This window comes from Schistocerca nitens, chromosome 2 (genome assembly GCF_023898315.1).
Source record: "Schistocerca nitens isolate TAMUIC-IGC-003100 chromosome 2, iqSchNite1.1, whole genome shotgun sequence".
Lineage (NCBI taxonomy): Eukaryota > Metazoa > Arthropoda > Insecta > Orthoptera > Acrididae > Schistocerca > Schistocerca nitens.
The window spans coordinates 550694982-550720329 of record NC_064615.1 but is presented as its reverse complement, the minus strand read 5'-3'; the positions used below and the strand labels follow the sequence as shown (position 1 = coordinate 550720329).

Below are 25348 nucleotides of genomic sequence, written 5' to 3'. Positions count from 1 at the left end.
CAATTATGTATCGCATGTGCCCCACTTTGTTCACTTCAAATTCTACAAGTATCTTCATAGCTACAATAAATTCACAAGCACAAATGTTAGGCCTATCTGTATGGGGTTGGGAATTTGTATGGAACTAGGAGATATTATGTCATGCATTTTAGTCCACTTTTAAAACATGTTATACTAAAAAGATTTTATTTAAATAATTGCTTTCTGCTTTTTAGACTCACAAGTACCAAACTTTTCAATCAATTCAAAACATTCTGATGAGATTACAACAGAGCCATATAGTAAGCTGCAAGGGTTATTTCAGTTTTTCTCCACCCAAGTCAACCAGTACATTGCTTCCTCCTATGATTACATTACCAAAATTACAAAACTGATCTCACCCCACTTGGACATAGCAGCAATCGTTCTTACCACAATGAAGTACCCTCCTCCACACACACACACAAGTTAATATTGCACTGTTATCCAGTTGTCAGCTAAGTTTAAAGTTTCAAGTATCTAGCTCATTCTGAAGTTACTTCAGAATCAATTGCAATATTTGTACTGAACAGACAGACAAAAAAGTTTAGTGTAACAGCATTTTATTTAATACCCTAGATCACTATTAATATTTGTACCCGCTAAAGATACTCATGATTGCTGATATATGTTTAGTAGTTTAGAAAAAAGGAGCAGAAACTGTGCACCCCAGTCGTGCTCATACAGTGTGCATGAGCAATACTGACGAGGACAGAAGCGAGTCATCAGAGAATGAGCACCATTCATGTGCTGCACGAGAACATAGATATGCTTTGACACACTGAGTTGCTGGTGTCATGGATGGCTTGGTGTAAAAGAAGGGCCACCAACAATGTCAACAGGGACCCAAAACAAATGAACCACTTTCTGATATTAAAGGTTGGAACTTTTATGTACGAGGTATGGGTCACATGTCCAATATAGCATTGAAAGTTTAGATTATTTCAAGCTAAGATTAGAGTATTTGCTGTCATGAGAGAGGAAAATGTAAAATACAGAGAAGTAAAACTTGAAAAAAGTTCATTTCTTAGCTCAAAGTAGTTGTCATGATCTTTTATTTCAGCGCCAAAGTTCAGAACAAGAGAAAGTTTGTACACTGCTGTGGGACTAAGTAGCTGGACCACCAGAATAATTCATAAAGGTAAACATATATATTCAAAAATAATATAAAGGTGAGTGACAGATTCAACACAGCAAAATGTACCAAGCACTAGCAGCACCTGAAATCCAACATATCTGTGTTTGTAATATTGTACAACCAATCAACCCCCTTTATTTTTTCATCATAAGTTACCTAATAACAACATGTTAAAATACTGTAACTGACAAAATAATGACATTTTTCTTTCAAAATATAACTTGTGAAAATGGATGCAGTTTATTCCTTCCCAGACAATGACGGAATAATTAGTGATAAATATCAAACGAGAAGGTTAAGATAGGAATAGCTTTTATACCAATACTATTATTGTAATTACTTTATTGAGACAAATGGAGCTTCAGAGAGATGTAGACTGTCTTGACCTTTGTAAGACTGAATATATAGGGGAATGTAATAATGTGAGACTGTTTAAATACTTCAAAATGCCTAAAAACAAGAATTTGATTGTGTAATGCACAACAATGAATAATGACAAAACATTTTTTTAGAATACATATGGTTACCCCTCAAATGTACTGACAAATGTGAAAAGCAACTTTACTTCAAAATTCTCATGCTCAAAAATTAGGAGCTATCTAAAGAAAAGAAAATATATTTGGAAGGTCTGAAAAAGTATTTTACATAGGCACTAAAAAGGGCAAAATAATAATAACAATAATAGTGGAAAAAGCTATTGTTTGGGAAGATACGTGCCCACAGTGGATGTGTTTCACAAAACCAGGAGAAAATGGACAGCATGGCACTATCGCACATAAAGGAACCGAATGAGACTGCTGACAATGTTTAGGTTACAACTGATATATGTACTAATTCGCTAAGTGGGTAATGAAATTAGACATACATGAACAACCAATAATATAAATAACATGAAAGAAAGAGAATACAATTTTTAAGGGGGAGGGTGTGACAGCAACCAAACTGGCAGAGGTAACGAGGGAGAATCCTGACAGGAATGCAGCATGCACACTATCGGCTGAGAGTTCCATGCAAGTGAATCGAGGAGGACTAAGGGAATGAACATCTTTCCACAACTTCCACATTCATTGTTCAAGGACATTGGTGTTGGAGGAAGGTTACAGATGTCATGGGTCATGAAGCAGACACTGGAATCTAGCACATTAAGCTCAGCAATGTGTTCAGTCACTGGGCGGTTCATTCTACTATTCGCCACAGTTTGGCAGCAGCCATTTAGTTTGTTGTGTGCAGCAATTCCAGCAGTGCTAATATATGACATGTCACTGCAGATTCACTGCCCACAGGTGGCCAGACTATATAGGAGTCATCTTTTGGCATGGAAGTGATCCTGTCTATCAAAATGCAGGTACTGTTGATGAAGGGTGGGACTGATATGGCTAGAGATGGGATGGAGCTATCATAGGGATGAAGGGGAATGTCTAGGAAGGTGGCTTGTCAGAATGAAGAGGACCAGGTGAAGCTAATGGTACAGAAGATTGTGGAGGAATGAGGATTGGGTGTCTTGCCCCTGGATCCAGATCTTAACAATATCAATGATTAACCTGAGTCATACAAAGGGTTTGGTGTTGTGGATTCCTACAGAGGTTCTCTCTAAATGGTTCATAAAAGAGTTAGCTTAGGAGGGTACCATGCAGGTGCCCATGGCCATGCTGCACATTGTTTGCAGGTCTTTCCCTTTTAGGATTAGTAGTACTGTGTGAGGATGTAGATAGATGTGTAAGGAATAAGTTTGGAGTCTTTAGAACAATTGGGGGAGGTAGTTTTCAATAGTAGCAAGTCAATGGACTTTAGTAGTTGGATACAGGGACTAACCAATGCTGGCACTGATGTTACATTCTCACACTGTGAACCTGCAGCATCTCCCTTCCAGTAGTAATCTACCCATCGCCAACCATTCCTCCCACTGCCTGCCTCCTTTCTCCCCCTGACTATTCCACCACACAAAACCCAACACCACTGTCAAGCTGGAAAACTGCAATTCTGACAGTGTATTTAGCCAGCACCATGTAGTCCCATTCGAGTGGCAGCAAGCGTGAATGTATGAGTACTCTACATCGAAATAAGAGTCATCACAAAGCTAGCAATGTTCTCACTGTCTTGTTTATGTGCTTGTCAAAGACTACAACTATATGGTAAGTGCTTGCCTTTACTCCTAATTTTTTTTCTATTAGACCAAGACTTCCCATTACAAAAATTCCTTACTGATCATACATAGTGAACTGTAAATTATAGGTTTCAGAGCATAGAAGGTAGAGAGGTTCATCTAGTAACTACACCTTGATTACAAAATTCACTATAAAGGTGAGGAGGGAAACAACCATGCATTAAGGGACACAGGATCAGAAGTCAATGTTTACCATCTAAGTTTTAAAAAGAACTGTGAGGTAGTTTAAAAAGCTTTTGACAGTTTTATGACTGGCACAGGTTTTAGGAATTTTTATAAGTCACATGAAGTATAGACATTATTTTGTGGGAACTATGAAGTTCTTGTTATGTTTTACCGTACTTCTATTGCAAATTTAACATCAAAATGACCCCAAATGTTTGTTACGAAAAAGTTGCTGAAACAGAATCCCACACAGAGGCAAACTCAGCTTAATCCCATAGTAACTATTACTATACCTAGAAGTTCTTTTTAAAACTAACCTGTATTTACTATTCAATTACCCTGAAATGTGTTTTTTCAATTGCATTTAAGAAAATTCACTGAATGACATCATCTAACTTAAGTTTTAAATATTGAACACTTATACAAAAAGGCACACTGGAAGCCAGTTTACACCAGTCTGGATGTAATGTACTGCAGACAAGTTAGTGCAAGTTACAAGTCATAAAATGTACGGTGTTTTATCTAAATTTTGTATCCAGGAGTTTGTTCAATGATTTGACTGTTTAGATGACCAATTTGACAGTGAATGAAGTGATTCTTATATATCGTGTCAAACTTTAACTATACTCAAGGCGACAACATGATCAGGTTAAGAACAATGTTAACCACTCTGCACATGGTGTTTGTACATATTTGAATATTGGATCTGAAAGACAGTGATTTAAGATTTTTAATTTGTGACTTAATTATTTGTTTGTCACAGGAGAACTTCTGTGAATACTTATTCAAGTGTTAAGTTACTGCACTGTAACAATCACATTACACAATCAATTGAGTAGTATGTTGCTATGCATTTATCTGTGCGTAATTTAAATACATGAGACTATCTGACCATAAAACGTACGTGATTGAACATCTGAGTGCAAGTTAAGTGTTTGAACTATAATCTTCTTGTAGAATACACCAGACAACATCTACTTTCAATGCCCACTTTTTCAGCCAGATTCCACTGAGGGCATATTTGTAGAGGTATCTGGTATGTTGCAACTTACATTTTTAAACAGTGGTAGAATTATGCTTTTCCCCCAATCAGAAACTGCAAAATGAGAAGCCTTCCATTTTATAGTTTTTGCAATTCTTATGTATGGTTTAAGGTCCTATACAAACCAAATAGAATTGCTGCCCCAGCACTTCTCACTAAGCAGAACTAGCTAACGCTAAGCAAAATGGCAATAGTACTGGTCAGTACTACTGTAATGGTTGTTGGTATCTCACAAGCATTTTTTACTTTATTGATACTGTAAAAGAAACACTTTCAGGTGGTGTTCAACCTGTCAATTACAATATTGCCAATATTTCAATGCTGCCTTGTTTGATCACTGATTTTCATCTGACTAAATATGAAGGATCATAACGGACTTAACTGCATTAATACCAAGAACCCAACTTACCTAGGAATTTATCTGGGACGATGAATGTTTCGTCAGGCTTTAGCAACGCTGGATATGTCACTCCAGCATTGTTCTTTGAATCATGGTAAAGTTTATTGCGACCAAGGTCCCATCCCCATGATTGATCATTGCTACCAACCAGGCTCTAAAAATAAAATAAGTTATTAGTCGACACTTTCACTCCATTATGTTGTAGAAAAGAATTTTTGAAGTATCAGAAAATTAAAATTAATATGCAAAATTTGGACTAAATAAACTTTATCTAGTTCACTTGATTTAACTTTTTTATTTTCTCTATTCAAACATTCTTAGACAAAATAAACCAATGTTACGCAGTCTGCAAAGTTACTGCGAACAAAGATATGGAGACATACAGAGGTGGTTGTAAACATTTATAATTGAGATTTCTGGAGTTATGTCATGGGTTTAAAGTCAGGAATACTAATTTAAAGAAAATTACATCACAAACAACAACAACAACAACAACAACAGATGCCACAAGAACCAAAAGCGGCATAGCTCAGATTAGAATTTGGATACTGAGGAAGTACTGGCCTCACTGTGTATCTAGGGTAGGGGAGCACAAACATAGGAAATTACGACTGAGCTGTTGTGAGCACGTGTGGTACTCTATTCTGAAGTCTTTGCTTGGAGTTCATATAAAGGTCTGTAATATTTAAATAAAGCAATGCTATGTGCTGCCTATAGCACAACTGATGGTTTATTTGATCAAATAAACACTGAGGAACGAAGAGCTTTGACATTACAAGCTTCTCCTTACCTGACTACCTACTATTCCTCATTTACTAGTTGAGCTGTGCTCCAACTTACTGTACACTACAAGTGTTGCAGGATGTGAAATCAACACGTAATTAAGCTGAAGAACATTTGGCTTCATTGTTTTGCGTTAACTCATTAAGTACCAATTATTTTTTCTTCAACCTACATTTATTTCGGTGTTGCCCGATTGACAGACGAAGAAAAGGAATATAGAACAAGAAATGCAATAACCTTGAAATAAATTATTTATTTTAATTGATCCCAAATGAGGATCATGGCACATGCCACTTTTTGAATTCTTTTATTTTGTGTGCCAGACACCAAAAACAAACAATATGGAGTCCCAAATTGCACACAGAACACTGTTTCCTCACATATTTCTTGCAAATTGCACATTTTCTTTATTTCCCCAAGTGTTGTGCATTCAATCACATGTCCATTTCCAGAAGTCCTGAATGCCATTGGAACACACAAAAGGGATGATTTTGGGTTTGATGGACGTCTTACCCTTTTCAGATCAGAAGCAGCTGATGACTGAACAAGGTATTCCCTTGCCACCATCCTACGGAATTGAAGAATTTGAATATTTTCAGTCGAGAGGCAGTAGATGACGTGTATGCTGACCAACACTATATCCAATGCATTGGTGAACAATGGGAAGTGCCATTTCTTACCTCTAATTCTCACACGATATTTCTGCATATTTCAGTCCAGTCTGTCCACTCCTCCCATACGATTGTTATATTCTGAAATCGTTCTTGACTATGGAACTTACACTTCTTTGTTCTCAGCTTTCCTCCAGCTCTACTTGTCTCACTGGTTACACCATCATGGTTTGACAGGAGATTTACACAATAATTATACTTCCACATTACTGCCATTATCTCCATATTTTTGTCCAATCTATAGTCATATGCTCCTCTTCGTTTCCTCTGCATGCTGTTCTCAGATTCTATTTAACAATTACTCATTTGGTTCATTCGGGCGGTTCCAGTTGCCCTTACTCTCATTTCCAAGAGCTCTTCATCAAATGGAAGCTTGTGAAAAAGTTATCAAAATATATTTTTGAAGTTCAGGAGTCTGCAGAAAAGAAATCACATTCAACACAACTGATCCACGAAGTCCCAGAACTGAAACATCACCTGTAACCTTCGATTCTCCTTCATAGACTGCCGTATGGTAACAGAAACCGCTCTGCGAACAGCACATGGCCCACTGTTTGAATCCAAATTTCACTGGTTTCCTGCAAATGAACTGTTTCAGGTAATGGTGTCCATAATATTGTACCATTTGCTCTTCAATGCTCAGGCTGTCTGGGAAAACTAGTTCATCCCTTTCATCAGGTGGAATTCTGTTCAGAGGTGTGTTAACATTGAAATGGAGGTAGCACTTTATTTCCAGATATCTATTGCGATTCATACACTGTCTTACACACCTTATATGTAAGTCATCTTCATTGCAGTATAGCTTTTCCTGTGAAAGAGCATGGTATCCAGAGAAGTGGAGTATACCTATGAATTTTTTTTATGCATCCATTGGATAACTCACAGCTGTTATTATTGTTCTGTGTAGCAGATCTAACTTTCACTGACAATCAAGTTCAATACCTATTCATCAAAAAATTCTTCGAAGCATTCAACAGCAGATATTCCTTTTAGTGCTGCTACCAAATTGGATTTTCGCTGTTCAATTTCTGCTTTATCAGGATAGGTTCTTGACTAAATCGCAACTTCTGTTGTCCAATTAGAAGTGATAATAGCTTTCAGTTTCTTCTTTCATTAGCCTACATGTTACTAAGTTTCCTTTTCTCCATTATCATGAATTTCCAAGGAACCTGGCATGCCAGATAGCAATGAAAACATATTTGAAAATACTGTTCTATCTTCACCGTCAAACATCTCATCTGTACTATCTGGAGGGACCTCGATAATGTCAATTGTCTCATTCACATCACTACCATCACCAAAAGAAGCCATGAAGTTTGGGTCATTTACAATTTCTTCAATTTCCCCTCATACAAAGTGCTTCATAGTGACTCATTGTGCCTGAGGAGCAAATAAAAGCAAAATGAAAAGCAAAATGAAGTTTTACATGGAAATTGCCATGAGGCCCAAATGGTGATCGAAGATCGGACATGTGGCATGCAGAAATGAAGAAGTTTTGAAATAAATGATCGATCGTCATCTCAAACCATTTCAAAACATGCCTGTACACAGACATTTCAAGTTATTTACATAATAATAATAATAATACTTACGCCGTTTTGAAAATGTGCAACTTCGTAATGATGAAAAATTTAGCTTCCTCACAGAAATAAAAGTATACGATTCACTTGTTTAACAACTGATGAAACTTCAATGCAAGTGCTCAACCAATGTCTGGACAGTAGTGGGAAATGGTAGCATTCCCTGCCAGCATTATTAGAATTGCAAAACTTCCATTACGAAGACAAATCCCCAAATGGGGATCATGGCACCAAGTGTTTGAAATGATGTGACTACTGGCATGCCAGCATCACCACCTCTCTGACCCAATGCAAGTTTTTGCATTCTGCTGTTTGTGTACTTGTCACCAAATCAACTTAATGTCTGGCCATCAAATACAGAGGCTATGAAGTTTGAATATGTGTATTATTTCTTTTCTGTGTAAGTAAAGCAAATTATTTACCAGTTTTATTTTTGTATCATATTTTCTTCTCATAGTCTAAAGGTAAGTGAGGCAGCTGTTCTTTCCTGCCACAGAATGCCTAAAATATTGATTGTGATATAATTACTGTGGCATTATTTCACAAAGATTTCTAGTGAAATTTTGTCACAAATTACTATTTTCCCCAATTCCATTCAGTACCTCCATTAGTTGTGTGTTCTACCCATCTAACCTCCAGCAGTCTTCTGTAGCACCACATTTCGAAAGCTTCTATTCTCTTCTTGTCCAAACTATATCATCCATGTTTCACTTTCATACATGGCTACACTCCATACAAATGCATTCAGAAATGACTGACACTTAACTCTATACTCTATGTTAACAAATTTCTCTTCTTCAGAAACACTTTCCTTGCCATTGTCAGTCTAGATTTTATATCCTCTACTTCGATCTTCATCAGTTTTTTTCTTCCCAAATAGCAAAACTCATCCACTACTTTAAAGTGTCTCACTTCCTAATGCAATTCCCGCAGCATCATCTGATATAATTTGACTACATTCCATTATCCTCATTTTGCTTTTGTTGATGTTTATCCTATATCCAACTTTCAAGACACTGTCCATTCCATTCAGCTGCTCTTCCAAATCCTTTGTAGTCTCCGTCTATTATTTCTATAATTTGTTTCACAATTAAGTTGGAGAGGCCATAATCTTCAGTTTGAGTTACTGCTACTACATCAACTATATCCTGAGGTGGGAGAGATTTTCATTCAAATTTACCATTACTGTGGTGGTTAGTTTCAAAGGTTTTTTTTTATTTAACAAGTCCTTTTGGTACAGAAAGTAGGACAGTAATTATTAAAGATGGCTACTACAGTATGTAAGAAATTTTCATATGCTTCACAAGAGGACTGAAACCATTGACACTGAAGCTCCAGTCAGTATCCTGCAGTTTATATCAGAGGCTTGTTGTGTGTATATCATGCAGTAGTCTCACTACCCTGGATTCAGCCTCATGTTTCTGAATATTTTCAACTCCAGGCAGTTTTAGGAGTAGGTCATCATCATGGTAAAATAGCAAGGTCTGATGTTTAGAAGTATTTATGACATTATCTAGTAGGTTTAGCACTCAGGCAGTAGAAGTTGTGCGACATTAGAGAATCTAGAAAGAATCTAGTGTTAGAATTTTTCACTAACACACATTAATATTACTAATTATTAGTATTGTGTGTCTCATTTAAGTTACAATAGATTTTTCCATGCACTCCAGGATCTCTGCAAAGTGATTATAGTGTCTATATACTGTCCTTCAGTCAGGGAACTGAACAGCAGCAGCTTCCACGTTCCTTCTGCTGTTAAGTTTTTCATATCTATTACTTTGGCTTTTGGTGACAACTGTTCTTTAACTAACACTGCTATACCACCACCATCTATCTTCTGTGATCTATACTAACCAGCAAGGCTTTGTATAGCAGGTTGGAATGTGTAAGTTACATTCCTCTTCCTTAAGCCAGGGTTCATTCAGAGACAATATTTCATAATGAGTGGTTCTAAGAATATCTCGAACTCCAGGACTGTTTCCTAATGACTGCATGTTCAGAAGGAGTAGGGTCGTATTTTCATGGATACAGTCAGTCTTAACACTTAGCATGAAAAAAAAGTATTTTAGTATGGTCCTGGTCATGATCACTCTGAAGGGGCCAAACTTCAGCTTGATCAGTAACTCTGTTGTATGGAATCTACCTCCTACTTATGTAAACAACTAACACATTTGTTTCTTTCTCACAAATTTAAGAATGGCTTCATTTATGTTTTCTACTTGTGCACTGACATTTTACCACATAGGTAGGTCATGCCGGTAACACACTGAGAAAACTATGACATTAGCATCTGGTAGACAATACTGTGTTTCACCAAGAGAGCGCTTAAGTTTTCTAGTCTCATTTCTAGCCACATCACTTGTGCTGGCCAAGAACACAGTAAGAGAATCAGGACCCATAGTATCTACGCCAGAGTTTCTCACTGCCACCTCCTGAAAACAAGCACTTCGTTTAATTGTACACATAACATCTTGCAGATGCTTGTCTCACATTACTTAAGCAATATTTCTTTCATGGTTATCTACATACACACGTATGAACTCTTTTTGGTAGTGCAGGGATAAAGTTTAGAATGGTTGCTAACCAATGGGCACACTGTCATTTTCTTGTGCTTTATATAGTTTGAAAAAGTTCAAAACAATTATTCTGTAAGGGTTTGCATTTTGTTGTTCAAAGAAATGGTTTATCACCACCTTTTAAAAGACTTCTATAGCCCAACTGATCTGGTCTACTTGCACCTGAAACAGTAATTAGCCTAGAATTGTATGGGTTGGGAGAGTTCCTTCCCCATCACTGTTGTCACATTCACACCTAGCACTAGCTGTCCATTATTTCAGTTTAATGCTTGCCAAAAATTGAATCTCTCTTCTTTTGTGCATTTTCCCATCATCATCTAATGAGGGATCAACCTAAACAAAAGACCATTTATCATCATTTTCTTACACTTTCTGTGGACATAGTAATAATTATGAATAATGATTATTGTCTGTCTGATTAGATACACTGTAATTTTAAGATATTTATTGTAAAATAAAATGGCTTACATTGCTATACTTTCCTCTCAGTGATGCATCTTTTGATCAACAGTGTTTTTCCACAAAGCAACGAGATTGGCTACTGTGCAGCACTGCAGTCACCAGCAGCACACTCCCCCGTGGGAGATTTGTGGTAGGTAGTCTACCTTAAGGAACACACGAGGGGCAGCTGCATGTGAGCTCTGACTGAGGATCAAGCAGGGTGCAAAAGCTTGTTTTGGAATATCACGGCAGAAAATGTAAAAAATGAAGCATTCGCAGGGTCAGCACTACGTAATTAAATGTTGCTTTCACCTGGACCAAACCACTTACAAGACACTTGACTTGGTTAAGGAGGCTTTCACAGAAGGGTCCACATTTTCTGGTCATTCAGTGAATTCAAGAATATACGGGAGACCATTTAAGACGTGCAGCAACCCAGATGTCCTTCAGCAAGTGGTTTGGATGAAAACGTGGTAAAAGTGGAAGCTATCTGGGACTGACAGTGGTTTTAGAGTATCAGTTATCAAAGACCTCAACATGTGCAAAGCAATGGATCGCAAAATTATTTCAAAGCATGGAGAAGGTTTGTGCAAAATTAGTGCAATAAGTGTTAAGTAACGATCAAAAAATTACTATGAATTGACGTTTACTGCTAGATGTTGAAGGAGATACTTTTTTAACTTACTTTCTAGATATCATAATTACAGGTGATAAGTAATTGATGTTCTAGTATGACCCCAAAACTGAAGTGCCAAAGCTCTGTGGCACAGAACTTCCCAATCCCCAAGAAAGCCGGAATATCAAAGCCCAAGGAAAGACAATGTTCATCCTTTGCCAACGGTGAAGTGGTCCACAAAGAATTTGTACCTGTGCGATGAACCATCAACACCATTTTCTACAAAGAAGTTTTCGAGGTCTTCATTCAAACGGAAATGACTGGGAATTTTCGATCACTAAAAGGTCTACCACAACAATGCTCCAGCCCACACTACCTTCGCTGTGACTGCTTACCAGGCCTGAACATAATTTACAACTTAAGTCTCAACCACTACAAAGCTCCAATATGAGTTTACCAGACTTCCTGCTCCCATAGCTCTAGAGTAACCTGGAAGTTCACCATTCCAACTATTACCCCACCATCCAACAGGCCGTTACCAAGTGCTTTAAGAGGTTACAGCAGCTGACTTCCAGATAGCCTCTGCAGTGAGAGAATCGCACTGGCAGTGTTGTATTAATGCCCAAGGAGATTATTTTGAATAATTTTAACAATCGGATCAAATTATTTTTACCAGGCCCAGTCTTTTTACTTTACAGACAAACCCTGCATATAGATTGAATGTACTATAAATAGTGGCTGATGTAGTTTTCTCAGCAAGTGACCACTGAATGCAAGGTAACATGTGTGGAACCACCAGCTCACACAAACCATTGGTTACTTGTTACAGCAGTGGGAGGGGGGCGGAGGGGGCGGAGGTAGGTAAGTTTGGCAGCATCAGTAATTCATTTCACCACCACCTGACATTTCATAGTGCCTGCTACTTCAGGCAACATGTCACTCTCACACTTTAGGGAACGCACTCTTTTACATGTATACTCTCATTCTACAACCGCATTTTCACTTTAATGCCCACTTCTGTAACATTGCTGTATGTTGCACACTTTATAATGAAGTGTGGCATTTCAATGAGGATGTGCTTGGTAGGGCATTTAGATTTTGTATTTAATAGTTACCAAATTAACTGAAAATATCTGAGCCTTTCTTTAATTGCAAACCAATGATATTTTACTAGATAAACATACAGAATATTTCTTATTGACTAAAAATGCGCACATTAGTTCAACACTATGTTGAAATCAATCTTAATAGGGAAATATCAATGTTGCTAGCAAAATGAGACATCCAATAAATGAGACCCATGGATTGTGTTACTCCCAGAGCATTAATACAGGAAAGTGTCCAATTATTTATACAACTCGCAGCACTGATGGAATTGGCAGCTTCTCTTCAGGTAAGAATAATGCAATATAGAATTTGCCTACTCAGATACACAGAATTTCAGACACTTACATTCTTGTGATTTATCCCTGTATTTCATTAAGACAGACATAGTGAAGTTGGAATTACATCTGAACTCCACATACTGTATGAAGATCGGAGTGACAACCTATATTGTCAGAAAATGGGAGCCTTTAACTACAAATCACACCCTTTCAGTGGTAGTTAACTGGAATGGAGGGTAGTAGCTATACAGCTGGTTAAGTTTGTCAATGTAACTGATGAGCGAAGTCTAATTAATCACAGAAGCAAAGTTATCAAGTGTAAACACTCCCAGAAAAATAATGTGTTGTTGAAGATTTTGTTGTTACAGATTTTCTGCATCCTTACCCACACCTTGTTTGCTGAAACACTGTTTGTTACCTGGTAGCCGACAGAATGTAGAGGCGCATCTTGTGTTGCAACACCAACAACAGCGTGTGTTCCCCTCTGACGGGTAGACCAGTGTACCTCCCAGACGTGAAGGCCCTTTGTGAGTCCCACTTTACCTCTGATGCAGTCTGTACTCTGAGCTACAGGGTGCCTGTGGAATGTCAGCTTGTCATCATCCTGTAACAAATTGAAAGAAGACCATTGACTTAGCTCTCTGAACTTTTAACTGATTACCTAACACTTTTACTATTTTTATTAACACAGTGGCATTTATAATTCTTTATTGACACCTTTATAGCAGTTACCAATAGGAAACATGTTTTAGATTAAAATGAGTAGCATAATTTTAACCTCGATTGGTGCTGCACTTTACTGTAAGAATTTCTTTTTTACTATGACTACAACGGAAATACAATCACAGCTTTTTTCCTTGAATGACTGCTGAAAGTCATGTCATTGTGAAATGACAATTCACTCCACTAAGAGGTCACTCTAAATATCCAATCCAAAGACCACTATCAGACTACAGTGAAGAAAAGCTATATATGCAGTATCTGTAAACTCACTATAGTAAAATGACAAAATTTAGACAATTTTATTAACCTAAAAGAAGAAGCCATGTCTGGGCCACAAACAAGAAACGATTACAAATAAAAGTTTATTCTTGCATAGTAATATGGATGAGATCGTAGAGAGAGAGAGAGAGAGAGAGAGAGAGAGAGAGAGAGAGAGAGAGAGAGAGAGAGAGAGAGAGAGAGAGTGTGTGTGTGTGTGTGTGTGTGTGACTTACGAAGAATACTCACCTTCACAAAGATATTGAGGGATCGGTCCTCAGAGTTCCACGCATGTTTTATCTGGCACTCACGGCTGGCGGGTGGCATATCGAGCAAGATGTCAAGGCGTGCAGGTCGTGCAAAGTCCTGCGCCAGCTCCCGTGGGATTACGGGCTTGTATGGTTGTGGGCTCTCGCGGTTCACAGTCTTTACTCCACCTGAGGCCACGGCTGAGGCACAAAACTTACTTAAAGCGAAGTCACGGTTATATACATTTAATGTTAACATTTTACATAATATTAAAATGTGAACAACAGCTACTGCTGCTATGCTCTCCAAAAATTTAAACTAAAACTAAAGTTGTGAATTCAGTTTCATGGCAACATCTTTCACACTTTGTGGGTAGTAACTATGGAGTTCTATATGGAGTTAAAAATACTTTCCATCTTTTTTATATTAAATTTCACACTTAACTGCACAAGTTTTCTAATGGTAGTATGCAATGGGCCTTCTACTGAAGTGCAGAACAATTTCTCTGTGCTCCACTGAAGTGCCCCAAATAGGTAGACTGTGGTTAAGTGCTACTTTCAAGGCATGTACTACTTTGTTTCATTAAAAGAAATTTACAAAAGCCCTGTTACTCATACAAAAATGAATTCTGATTTAGCCCAATATACAGCAGGTGAATAATGCTAATTGCTTCAATGTACATAACAAAAATAATAAAATTAATCCTATTGGGAAGTATCTTCAATTTGAGTATGTTTATCTGCTGAAATGATTCTCATGTCATTTGTGAAACACTAAATGTGCTTACATTACACGGGATTTTCTTTATGATAGAAAGAAACATTACGAAACCAAAGTAGGAGAAACAAACTTACATAATCAATTTTTTTCATACTGGCAAAAGCAAAGGAGTAAAACTTCCAAGCAAATCCTTTGTTGTGTGTGTGTATCATGTGGACATGCATGAATAATATTTATTAGTAATTTAGACAAGTTCTAAATTAGGCTGGAATAATTCTGTCTTAGGAAGTAACCACATACTTAACAGCACCACTGATGGGGGCAGTAGTTTCCACTAGGATGCCCAAAATGAAATGGTGTTAGAACACCGAAGACAAATTTATGTAAATGCACATACAGAAGTGTATTTATCATTCCACACCAATTATAGGACTTAAGTCCACCTGATCATTTCCAAATTAAAAATTTTGGGCAAGTGTTACCTAAAGAATTGAACAATGCTGTGCAAATTCAGTTCCAGACGAAGTTAACGGTTTTAAAAGGCATTTTGGAAAGTTGCAAAATGTCATGAAAGTTATGCAGCAGTTTTGCCCAAATTTAATATGGTTTAAAAATTTTAATTAGTAATAATGTAGGGAAGAGATTTAGAGTGGATGCACAAGTTTGTGTACTCTTTGCATGGTTGAAACAGCAGAACTGTCTCACTCACCATGTTCATGCCATGTGACATGGTATTGTATTGGTAAATATTATCACATATTTTCTACGAAAGATTGTTTTGGATTTCATTTTAATTTAAAAAATAACAACACTGCTGTCAAAAATGCCCAAACCACTATTTTTAAAGACGTATTTTGTAAAAGATACGTGTAACTAGTTGCATTGAGTTACATTCATTAGTTGGACTATGAAACACAGCTTTTGCAAACTGCTTGTGCTAACATATTTAATTTTTCCTATATAAAGAAACATAAGCTGAAATTTACTACACTAGAAATCCAGGATGGAAACAACTGAAAAAGGGAAACAGGCTACCACTAACCTACAGATAATTAGTACCTGAAGTACAGATGTATAGACATCAACATGTATGTTCTTTAACCTTCCGGTGGATTCACCATGGTATATTCACTGCCCCAAATTTTAGTTTTCTGTGTGGTTAGTTTATTTATTTGAGGGGGAGAGAACCAAACAGCAAGGTCATCAGTTCCATCAGATTAGGGAAGGATGGGGAAGAAAGTCAGCCATGCCTTTTCAAAGAAACTATCCCAGTATTTGCCTGAAGAGATTTAGGGAAATCACAGAAAACCTAAATCAGGATGGCCAGACAAGAATTAGAACTGTCATCCAGACGAATGCGATTTCACTGTACTAACTGCTACACCACCTTACTTGGTTTTTCTGACTGTATTGGCTGTTGCTAGTAGTGGGCTTCTATGGAAGCCACTATTCAATCTCCATCATAGATTGAGCATGTGTGATCTTGTTTTATACCAGATCTGGCCATCATTTAGTTACAACACTACTGTTAGCTTCATTTCAACCACAGTGCTCCACTTGCTATCACACTCCATATCGTGTAACTATTTTTCAACTTTTAAACACAATGGAAAATGCTGCTGAAACCAGACTGCAAGAAGCAGCACATGATGAGAGAAGCAACCACCAGGTGGTGGGGGTATGGATGAGGGTGGGACAGGAAGGGGGAATGACATCCGAGTAGATGTGGAGAACAGCAAAGTGCTGCTTGTAGGAGCATACAGGGATGAGGTGAAGAGGGGGGTAGGGCAGCTCAGTACAGTTGTGTGATTAAATGGGGGAGGGGGGGGGGGGGATGCGAGGGCTGTTAGTGCTGGTATGGGGACAGGAAAGGGGCTACATGGGTAAGGACAATGCATAATAATGGTTGAAGCTAGGTGGGTTCTGAGAACGTAGGATATATTGCAGGGAGAGTTCCCACCTGCGCAACTCAGAACAGCTGGTGTTGGTGGGAAGGACCCATATGGCACAGGCTGTGAAGTGGTCATCAAAATAATGAATGTCGTGTTGGGCGGCATGCTCAGCAACAGGGTGGTCCAGCTGTTTCTTGGCCAGAGTTTGTCAGTGGCCATTTATGCAGAGAGCTTTCTGGTTATGCCTACATAGAATGCACCTTAGCTTTTAGATCATGTCTGGTTTCACAGGTAGCCCTGCCTTTGATGGGATAGGTGACGCTTGTGGTCGGACTGGAGAAGGTGATGGTAAAAGGATGTATGGGACAGGAGTTGCATCTAGGTCTATTACAGGGAAACGAGCCAGGAGGCAAGGGGTTTGGAGCAGGGGTAGTGTAAGGGATGGATGAGGATACTGTGTAGTTTCGATGGGTGGCAGAATACCACTGTGGGAAGGGGTGGGGAGGTAGTGAGTAGGACATTCTTCATTACAGGGCATGATGAGAGGGACTCAAAAACCTGATGTGGTTCAGCTTCTCCAGTCCTGGGTGGTAATGAGTCACGAGAGGAATGCTCCTCTGTGGCTGGATGGCAGGACTTCGGGAGGTGGAGGTTCAAATGGTTCAAATGGCTCTGAGCACTATGGGACTCAACTGCTGAGGTCATTAGTCCCCTAGAACTTAGAACTAGTTAAACCTAACTAACCTAAGGCAGGATTCGAACCTGCGACCGTAGCGGTCTTGCGGTTCCAGACTGCAGCGCCTTTAACCGCACGGCCACTTCGGCCGGCTCGGGAGGTGGAGGATGACTGGTGAAGTAATGCATGAGAGATCTGTTTTTGTACAAAGTTGGTGAAGTAATTACAGTCTTAAGGCCTTGGCGAGACCCCCGTATATTTCAATATGGACCACTCATCACTATACATGCGACGGCCGTGAATGGCTAGGCTGTATGGAAAGGACTTCTTGATACGAAATGACTGGCAGCTGTCTAAGTATATGTATTGCTTGTTGTTGGTAGGTTTGATAGAGACTGAGCTTTTGACACAGGCATCTTTAAGGTGGATGTCAACATCAAGGAAGGTGGCTTGTTGGGTCGAGTACAACCAGGTGAAGTGAATTGGGAAATAGCCGTTTAGGCTCTGGAGGAATGTGGATAAGGTGTCCTCAGCCTCGATCCCGATCACAAAGATACAGTCAACGAATCTGAACCAGGTGAGGAGTTTGGGTTTCTGTGTGTTTAAGGAGGATTCCTCTAGATGGCCCATGACTTGGTTGGCATAGGATGGTGCCATGCAGCTGTCCAAGCCATACCCAAGATTTGTTTATGGTAATGGCTTTAAAGGAGAAGTATTCGTGCATGATTATAGAGTAGATCACATCAACTAGGAAGGCAGTTTTAGGTTTGGAATCCATCGGGTTTTGGGAAAAGTAGTGTTCAATAGCACCTTGGCTACAGGCACAAGTTAGTTCAACTTTATATGTTTACAATGTGTTACACATGTTTTCAATATTTATTCTTATTTACAGTCTTAACAGATGGTTCCATGACTATATTCTCAGGGAACTTGACACTGGAAAGCATCCTGAAGAGATCCTACAAATAGTATTGAAAATTTTGGAAGACGAGTTGACATGTGATGAATCTGACACTGAATCTGATATGGAAATTATTGAAGCTGACGACCACAATAATGAACCTGAACAGTCGCAGGTGGGAGATGACAGTGGATTTGCACAGTACATTAGAAACCAGCCTACAAAGTACGGTACAAAATGCGTGTCCCTAGTGACATGAAGACATTTATATTTCGAAGTGCACATTGGCTGGATCATACCCAAAACCAAATAAGCCTGAAGGTGTCAAAAGACCTAACTCCCACTGAGGACATGAATAGGAACATTACAACTTAACTATTTTATCAGCTGTAGTCCAGATTAGAATTTTCTGATACAAAGTTAACGAATATCAGAATTTGGGGGAGAAAAGGAAAAGAAAGAAAGCAATTCCAGTTGAATTCCAGACTAGTAATAAGAGGGAAGTCAAAACAACACAATCATTTCAACACCATCATTTCCAGTACAATTTCTCCTTCTCCCCCCCCTCCCCCCCCCCCCCAACTGTCATGCGTCAATAGGAAACTTCTACAAAAGAAGCTGTCATAGATTTATAAATGCTCTTCTGGAATAAAGATTGGAACTAATGAACCTTCCAACAGACATACAAATAATTCTACGAAGATTCACAGAAGAGGACAGGTTCACGAGATGAACCTCAACCTGGAATATGTCGTTCATGTGGATGACAAAATGTCATATGATGTGCAAAAGTTGCAGAAACAATGTCTGCAAAAGCATCCTCGTCAAAAATACGTCAAAAATATGGGTCACCCCTGTGTGACTTTACAAGTAAATGGAAATTTGTTCCGATTGAAGATTTTGACTGATGTGTAGTATTTTAATAATATAAGTACTACTTTACTTATTCTTACCTCAAATATATAACTATACCATGACAAGCCATTTTATTTCAGTCTTTACCATCTGTTTTCTCTAAAAAATGACAAATTACGAAATCAGAGAGTGCAGCCACTGGAGAGTTAAGTAGATTAGCGGGTTAAGTACATTTGCAAACTCCTCTACAAGAGTGATAGAAGTTCTTTTTTAATTATAACCACGAAATCAGCCATCGAAGTCCAAGGGTACACTGAAAAATTTATTGAAAACTTGGCTTCACAATTTAGTTGCCAACAAATTGCGTAACGTGCCCTTGGGCTCTGGCAACACGTATACAGAAATTGTGATATGGATAGATTAACAATTTACCAAGCAGTGGCGAGAGAAAACAGAGTATGTGAAACATGTGAGCTTTCAGGGCCAATGGTGGTGGCTGCTCCTCATCACTTTTTTTTTCTTTCTGCTGCAGTTTCCACCAGCACCCCCACCCATTCTTGTACTTTCTGAAGGATGTTGTTCTTAGGGGTTGGAAATTGTGTGCTATAGTAATTTTTATACCATACAGCCACCTTTTGACTACTCTAACATTCTATCATTTCAATGGAATCAAGTGTCTTGGCACTAACCAGAAATGGGCTGCTTTTTCCAGATGATCTGTAACCTAAAGGATTATTTTGTATTAAAGTGACACAGGTAATCAAAGCAAATGGTAAATATATGGATGTATTGTCTCTCTCCAATAAATTTATTTACACAGCAATACCATGGTGAAGTTTACAATGGAATAAAAAACTGAACATGAATGCGATCAACTATCAATACAGTTTTCAAATCGTTTAAGACCAGACGTAACGTCACTGACAAATGTGTTGCCGTTACAAGTAAACAAAATCTAAATGGAATTCTTCCTTATCCTAGAGAAGATGTTTAATATTTTGATACTTTATACTGTGTAGTGCCCGAAATGCTTTCATCCCTCTCTAATTTCTCTGACATTGTCTGAGAAATGTGCTTCACGAAGTATATATGCAGACTGAAGTGGCGAACGAAAATTTGTACCAAAGCCAGAATTCGAACTCAATGAAAGCATTTACAACTATGTTTTCACACATTTTCTGTTTCATTTGATGCTGAGCTGCTATTCCAATAAAGCTACTGAGCCTCTGCAATTATGTTAGAGTTTAGGGTAAAGACCAAGTGGGCTCAGGCATGAATGAGAATTTGGATTGAGGAGGAAGGCACAGTAAGGTTGTCAGTGCAGTCATGCAAAGCCACTGCGTCAGGGTGGCATGGGAGTTAGCGTATCTGCCTAATGGACAGGAGACCCAGGTTCTTATCCCAACTTACAAATTTTCATTCGTCATTCAGTCTACTTATATACACTACACACATGTTGGAGACTTTAAATGGTCTCTGGAGCTACAGAGTTTCATTTGAATGTGTCAATTACACCACAGGTATAATCACAGAGTTCCTTCACAATGCCAAATGCACGACATTCAAATTTCTCAATTAAGCTAAGCTTTTGGACCATTCGGTTCTACGTAACAGTTTGCTGTGGCAACAACACTAGTTTAACAAGACGATTAGATCGGGCACTGTGCTCAAGCATCTGAAAAGATGTTCTATTTTTATTGAAGTTCATCTTACAAGGGACACACAATGAGGCAGAGTTACATCAGGTGATGTGGAGTGAATTAAATTAGCAATTTAAATGGTAAAAGTTTAAGCTTTTGTATCTGTGGCTGCAAAATAGTTGATAACCAAAGCAGAGACTATATAACATGCAGACTAGAAATACAAGAAAACTTTTTTTGTTAAAGAGGAATTACCTAACATGTAATATAAATTTAATTATTAGGAAGTATTTTTGGACCAAAGTTACATTTTTTTTACAAAAAAGAAAAAATCACCTAACAGCCGTATGTTTTCAGAAGTTAGTACTTGATTTAGAAGACCAGTTTTGGCATCTTATTAATGCTATCTTCATGTGTCTATGCATTCCACATATAGAGAATTAGATATGTGAGTGCATGCATAACTGGAGCCATCAATACCTGGACCCTGTGAATTTTTTGTGAAGTGTGTACTTCAAAGTCTTTACAACTATAGTTAAGTCTTCAAAATGAACCACAAAAAAATTCACAGGATACAGATCGACGGCTCCAGTTAACGCGTACATCAATGTATCCAATTCCCTTTGCATGTAGTGCATAAGGCTGGAAGATGGCATTAATAATATGCCAAGACTGCTCTCCTAAATAAAATTACTTCTGAAATCGTACAGCTGTTTGGCAATTTTCCTTCGGTATATATCAGACCGGCCACTGTCCCATATCCAAGATAGTTTGACAGAGAAATTACACTCGGATGAGGGACAAGAAACTTCCTGGCAGATTATACTGTGTGCCAGACCGAGACTAACTCTGAACCTTTGCCTTTCGCAGGCAACTGCTCTACCAACTGAGGTACCCGAGCACGACTCACACCCCGTCCTCACAGCTTTACTTCTGGCAGTACCTCGTCTCTTACCTTCCAAACTTTACAGAAGCTCTCCTGCAAAGTTTGGAAGGTAGGAGACGAGGTACTGGCAGAAGTAAAGCTGTGAGGGCAGGGCACGAATCATGCTCAGGTAGCTCAGTTGCTGGAGCACTTGCCCGCGAAAAGCAAAGGTTCAGAGTTCCGAGTCTCGGTCCGGCACAGAGTTTTAAAGTTTCGTATCAGCGCACACTCCGCTGCAGAGTGAAAATCTTTCTGGATGAGGGACAGTTAGACAAGAAGAGAACAGACGCTTACGAAATGTGGTGCTGCTCAAGAATAGGTGGGTAAATAGTTGAACTAATGACATACTGTATCATAGTCTGAAGAAAATAAATTTGTAATAATTTGACAAAAGAATCAGTTGACATATGGGGACAAGGGGGTGTCAGCTCACGCTGCATTGTTGCCAAATTTATTCAAGATGGCGGTGATGACATCCAAGATGGCGGCATGTAGACTTGGCAACAGCGCATGACATCATCCAATATGGCGGATTTTGGCGGGAAAATAGGCCAATTGTGCTACGTCCACTAACCTAACCTCAAGAAAAAATGGCGGGAAAAGGGGCCAATTGTGCTACATCCTGAAGAATGGGTACGGGAGTGAGTAAGACCTGTAGTGGCAGATCAAGGCTTTTTGCAGTAAGGAGATTCGAAGGGTTGTAGGTTCGAAGGGTTGTAGGTTCGAAGGGTTGTAGGTTCGAAGGGTTGTAGGTTCGAAGGGTTGTAGGTTCGAAGGGTTGTAGGTTCGAAGGGTTGTAGGTTCGAAGGGTTGTAGGTTCGAAGGGTTGTAGGTTCGAAGGGTTGTAGGTTACAGCAACCTAACTGTGGTACCTGAGATCTTCTGGCCCATGTTCATGCCCCTGCGCGCGTGCGCGCGCCGGCTCTCCAGCAGCGAGGCGGACTTGCTGGGCAGCACGGCCGCCTTGTAGCTGTAGCGGCGCAGCTCCCGCACGGCCAGCCCGTGCGACGCCCGCGCGCTCTGGCTGCTCACTGCTCTGCTCTTGTACCTCCTGCAACAACACACACACACACACACCCCAGGTAATGCGACTGCTCACAAAGCATGTCTTACGTTATCGTATGGCTACCCCTGTTCACGCCCACAATCCCACCTGCAGGTTGTCTTCCGACTGCTTCCAGCGGCGGAACAAAGTTGATTTTCAATTTGTCGCGTTAATTATTGGCGGAATTTAAAATACTCTATCCTTACGTTAGGGGACCCGGTCGTGAGTGACTTTCCCGTGGTTGACAATAATAACGTTGTTACACTTTTCTCTAAAACTATTTGCTCAAATCGAACCAAATTTGAAACCCTTCCTTCAAAGGCTATACGTTATGTAGTAGTAGCAATGTTATCATGGTAGGGATTCCAAAAAACGAATGGGACGTAAGAAACTGGCATTTAGAACAGTAGTATCTAAATATCTGTCGAACCTCTTAATCGATAGCCATAATTCTAATTTTAATGAAAGGGTGAATTTAACTCTGTACCAAGTGTCATTGACACTGACCCTAAATGTATTACCTAAAGCTAAACATTTCATACTTTCAGTAAGATTCACTTAAACTTCTTGAAATCTTTTCTACATTACGTCTATACCCTGGAAACCACCGTGAAGTGCACAGCAGACGGTAAGTCCCATTGTACCAGATATTTGGGTTCCTTCCCGTTCCATTCAAGTATGGAACGCGAGAATTATTGATTGAATGGCTCTCTGCGCGCTGTAATTACTCTAATATTACCCTTACATGATCCCTATGTGAGCGATACGTATGGGAGTAATTACTATCTTGACGAGTATACCAGTTCATTCCTTCAGCATCTTTGTCACTCTCCCATCGATCAAGCAAACCTGTGACCAATTGTGCTGTCCTCTGTATACGTTCAGTATCCTCTCTTAGTCCTCGGCTTCCACGTGTATAAAATGGTATGCTCCCTCACTTCCCATACAACTTACATTTAGAGGTGATACTCGCCAGGTCCACGGCTGGCTTCGTTGCGGGTTTCTGCATCCTCCAAAATATGTTTGGAGGCCCTCTTTCGAATTCTTGCCTCTTTTGTCATTGGTAGGGTACTTTTCTCAACCTTCCACACCCTACCTGGTCAACTGACAGGAGGGCAATGCATGGGGTCACCCCAGGTTCTATGCCTGTATCCCTGAAAACTTTCAGCCCGCTGGCTGACTCATCACTGCCATTAAAACGTCTTTGGGGCTTTGAGTTTTCCCATTTAGCAAGCAAGGTTTTGTTAGTTAAGTCTCTAGAGATACGTTTTATAACACCTGCTACTGACATTAGTAGGGGATAGTTATGTCTACATTCATCGCTTACAGATTAAGTCGGTGCACTCTGGACAGAGAGAATGACAGGAGTCTTATTTTTAAACTTATTCCTACTGTTAAACTTCCTTATTCTACCCTAATGTACCATCTGCACGTTAGAATATAACTATAAACACAATAAGATTACTTCCGATGGGTAAGTGTGATTTCAAATCAGTACGAGTAAAATGTAAACAAAGCTTATGTTCAGCTATTACTTACAGTCACTTTACGTCAGGTCAACCAACTTGCAAAGGAACGATCAAAGAATAAATTGAGTAAAGACAGTCTGCTGCAGCCTGGTTACATACAGTTCAAGTGACAGCAAAAGGGGGCTTGTCCCGGACATGCGCTCTTTCCTGTTAATATGCACCAAACATACATAAACCATACATATTCCGGATCGGGATGGACTACGGTGTAACTTAACAAAATAAAAAATTTATTATTTCGCGGATTTGCTTCCCTTAAAGGTTTAACACAGCAAAGTAAGTATTGTAATTAGAAACACTGTATCTTCAAGCAGCTTAACTCAGCACTGACTATCTTCATTCAGTATATGAGAAACAGTAGTCTGCGCTTTACACACAATTTCAAACCTTTACGACTAGCTGAGACCCCCACAAAATGATGAAATGAAGGAAATTTATCGCTTACTACATTTTCGTTGGTCATGCAGTAAAACTTAAACATCTGACACGACGTTTTAATTTATTACTTTTCTAATGATTATTTGCGACATTTTGCAGACAGTATCAATAAATACCACTGAAAGTACCTGCAAAGATTGTACCACTGTACGACGTACCGTTCGAGGGATGAAAGACGAGTAAGCATTGACATGCGTGGAAAACTCTTTTTTACTTAAAACGGAGTGCGAGTTACCTATATAATTTTTTAATACTCACCCAGTCTCTCACAATGAAAGCTGTTTTTGACTTCTAACATGCTTTAAACGTAATTGCAAACTTTTTCTGTAGCTTACTTTTTTTCGCTTACACGCTTAGTCTAAGGTTTAGCACGCTGCCTCATTTGTAAAGTAGTTAGAAGTCTGAAGCTGTTTTATACGGGGGAGTATCTTCGCAGAATCTAAGAGGTTTAAAGGTATAACGCTAACGTGTAGGAACCATCCCGGCATTTTTAAGAAAAATCTTTATGCCGATATCCA

General features: G+C 39.0%; 1 protein-coding gene across 2 annotated transcripts in view; it reads right to left on the bottom strand.

Annotated features, from left to right (window-relative positions):
* LOC126236567 (protein gustavus) overlaps positions 1-25348 on the bottom strand; it is a 343635-nt gene that overhangs the window by 4014 nt on the left and 314273 nt on the right. For both annotated transcript variants that reach the window (XM_049945975.1, XM_049945974.1), the window contains 4 exons: positions 22691-22869; positions 14210-14409; positions 13398-13583; positions 4937-5081 (listed from right to left, as the gene is read on the bottom strand). In XM_049945975.1, the coding sequence (XP_049801932.1) occupies positions 4937-5081; positions 13398-13583; positions 14210-14409; positions 22691-22869 (710 nt within the window). The remainder of the gene's footprint in view (positions 1-4936; positions 5082-13397; positions 13584-14209; positions 14410-22690; positions 22870-25348) is intronic.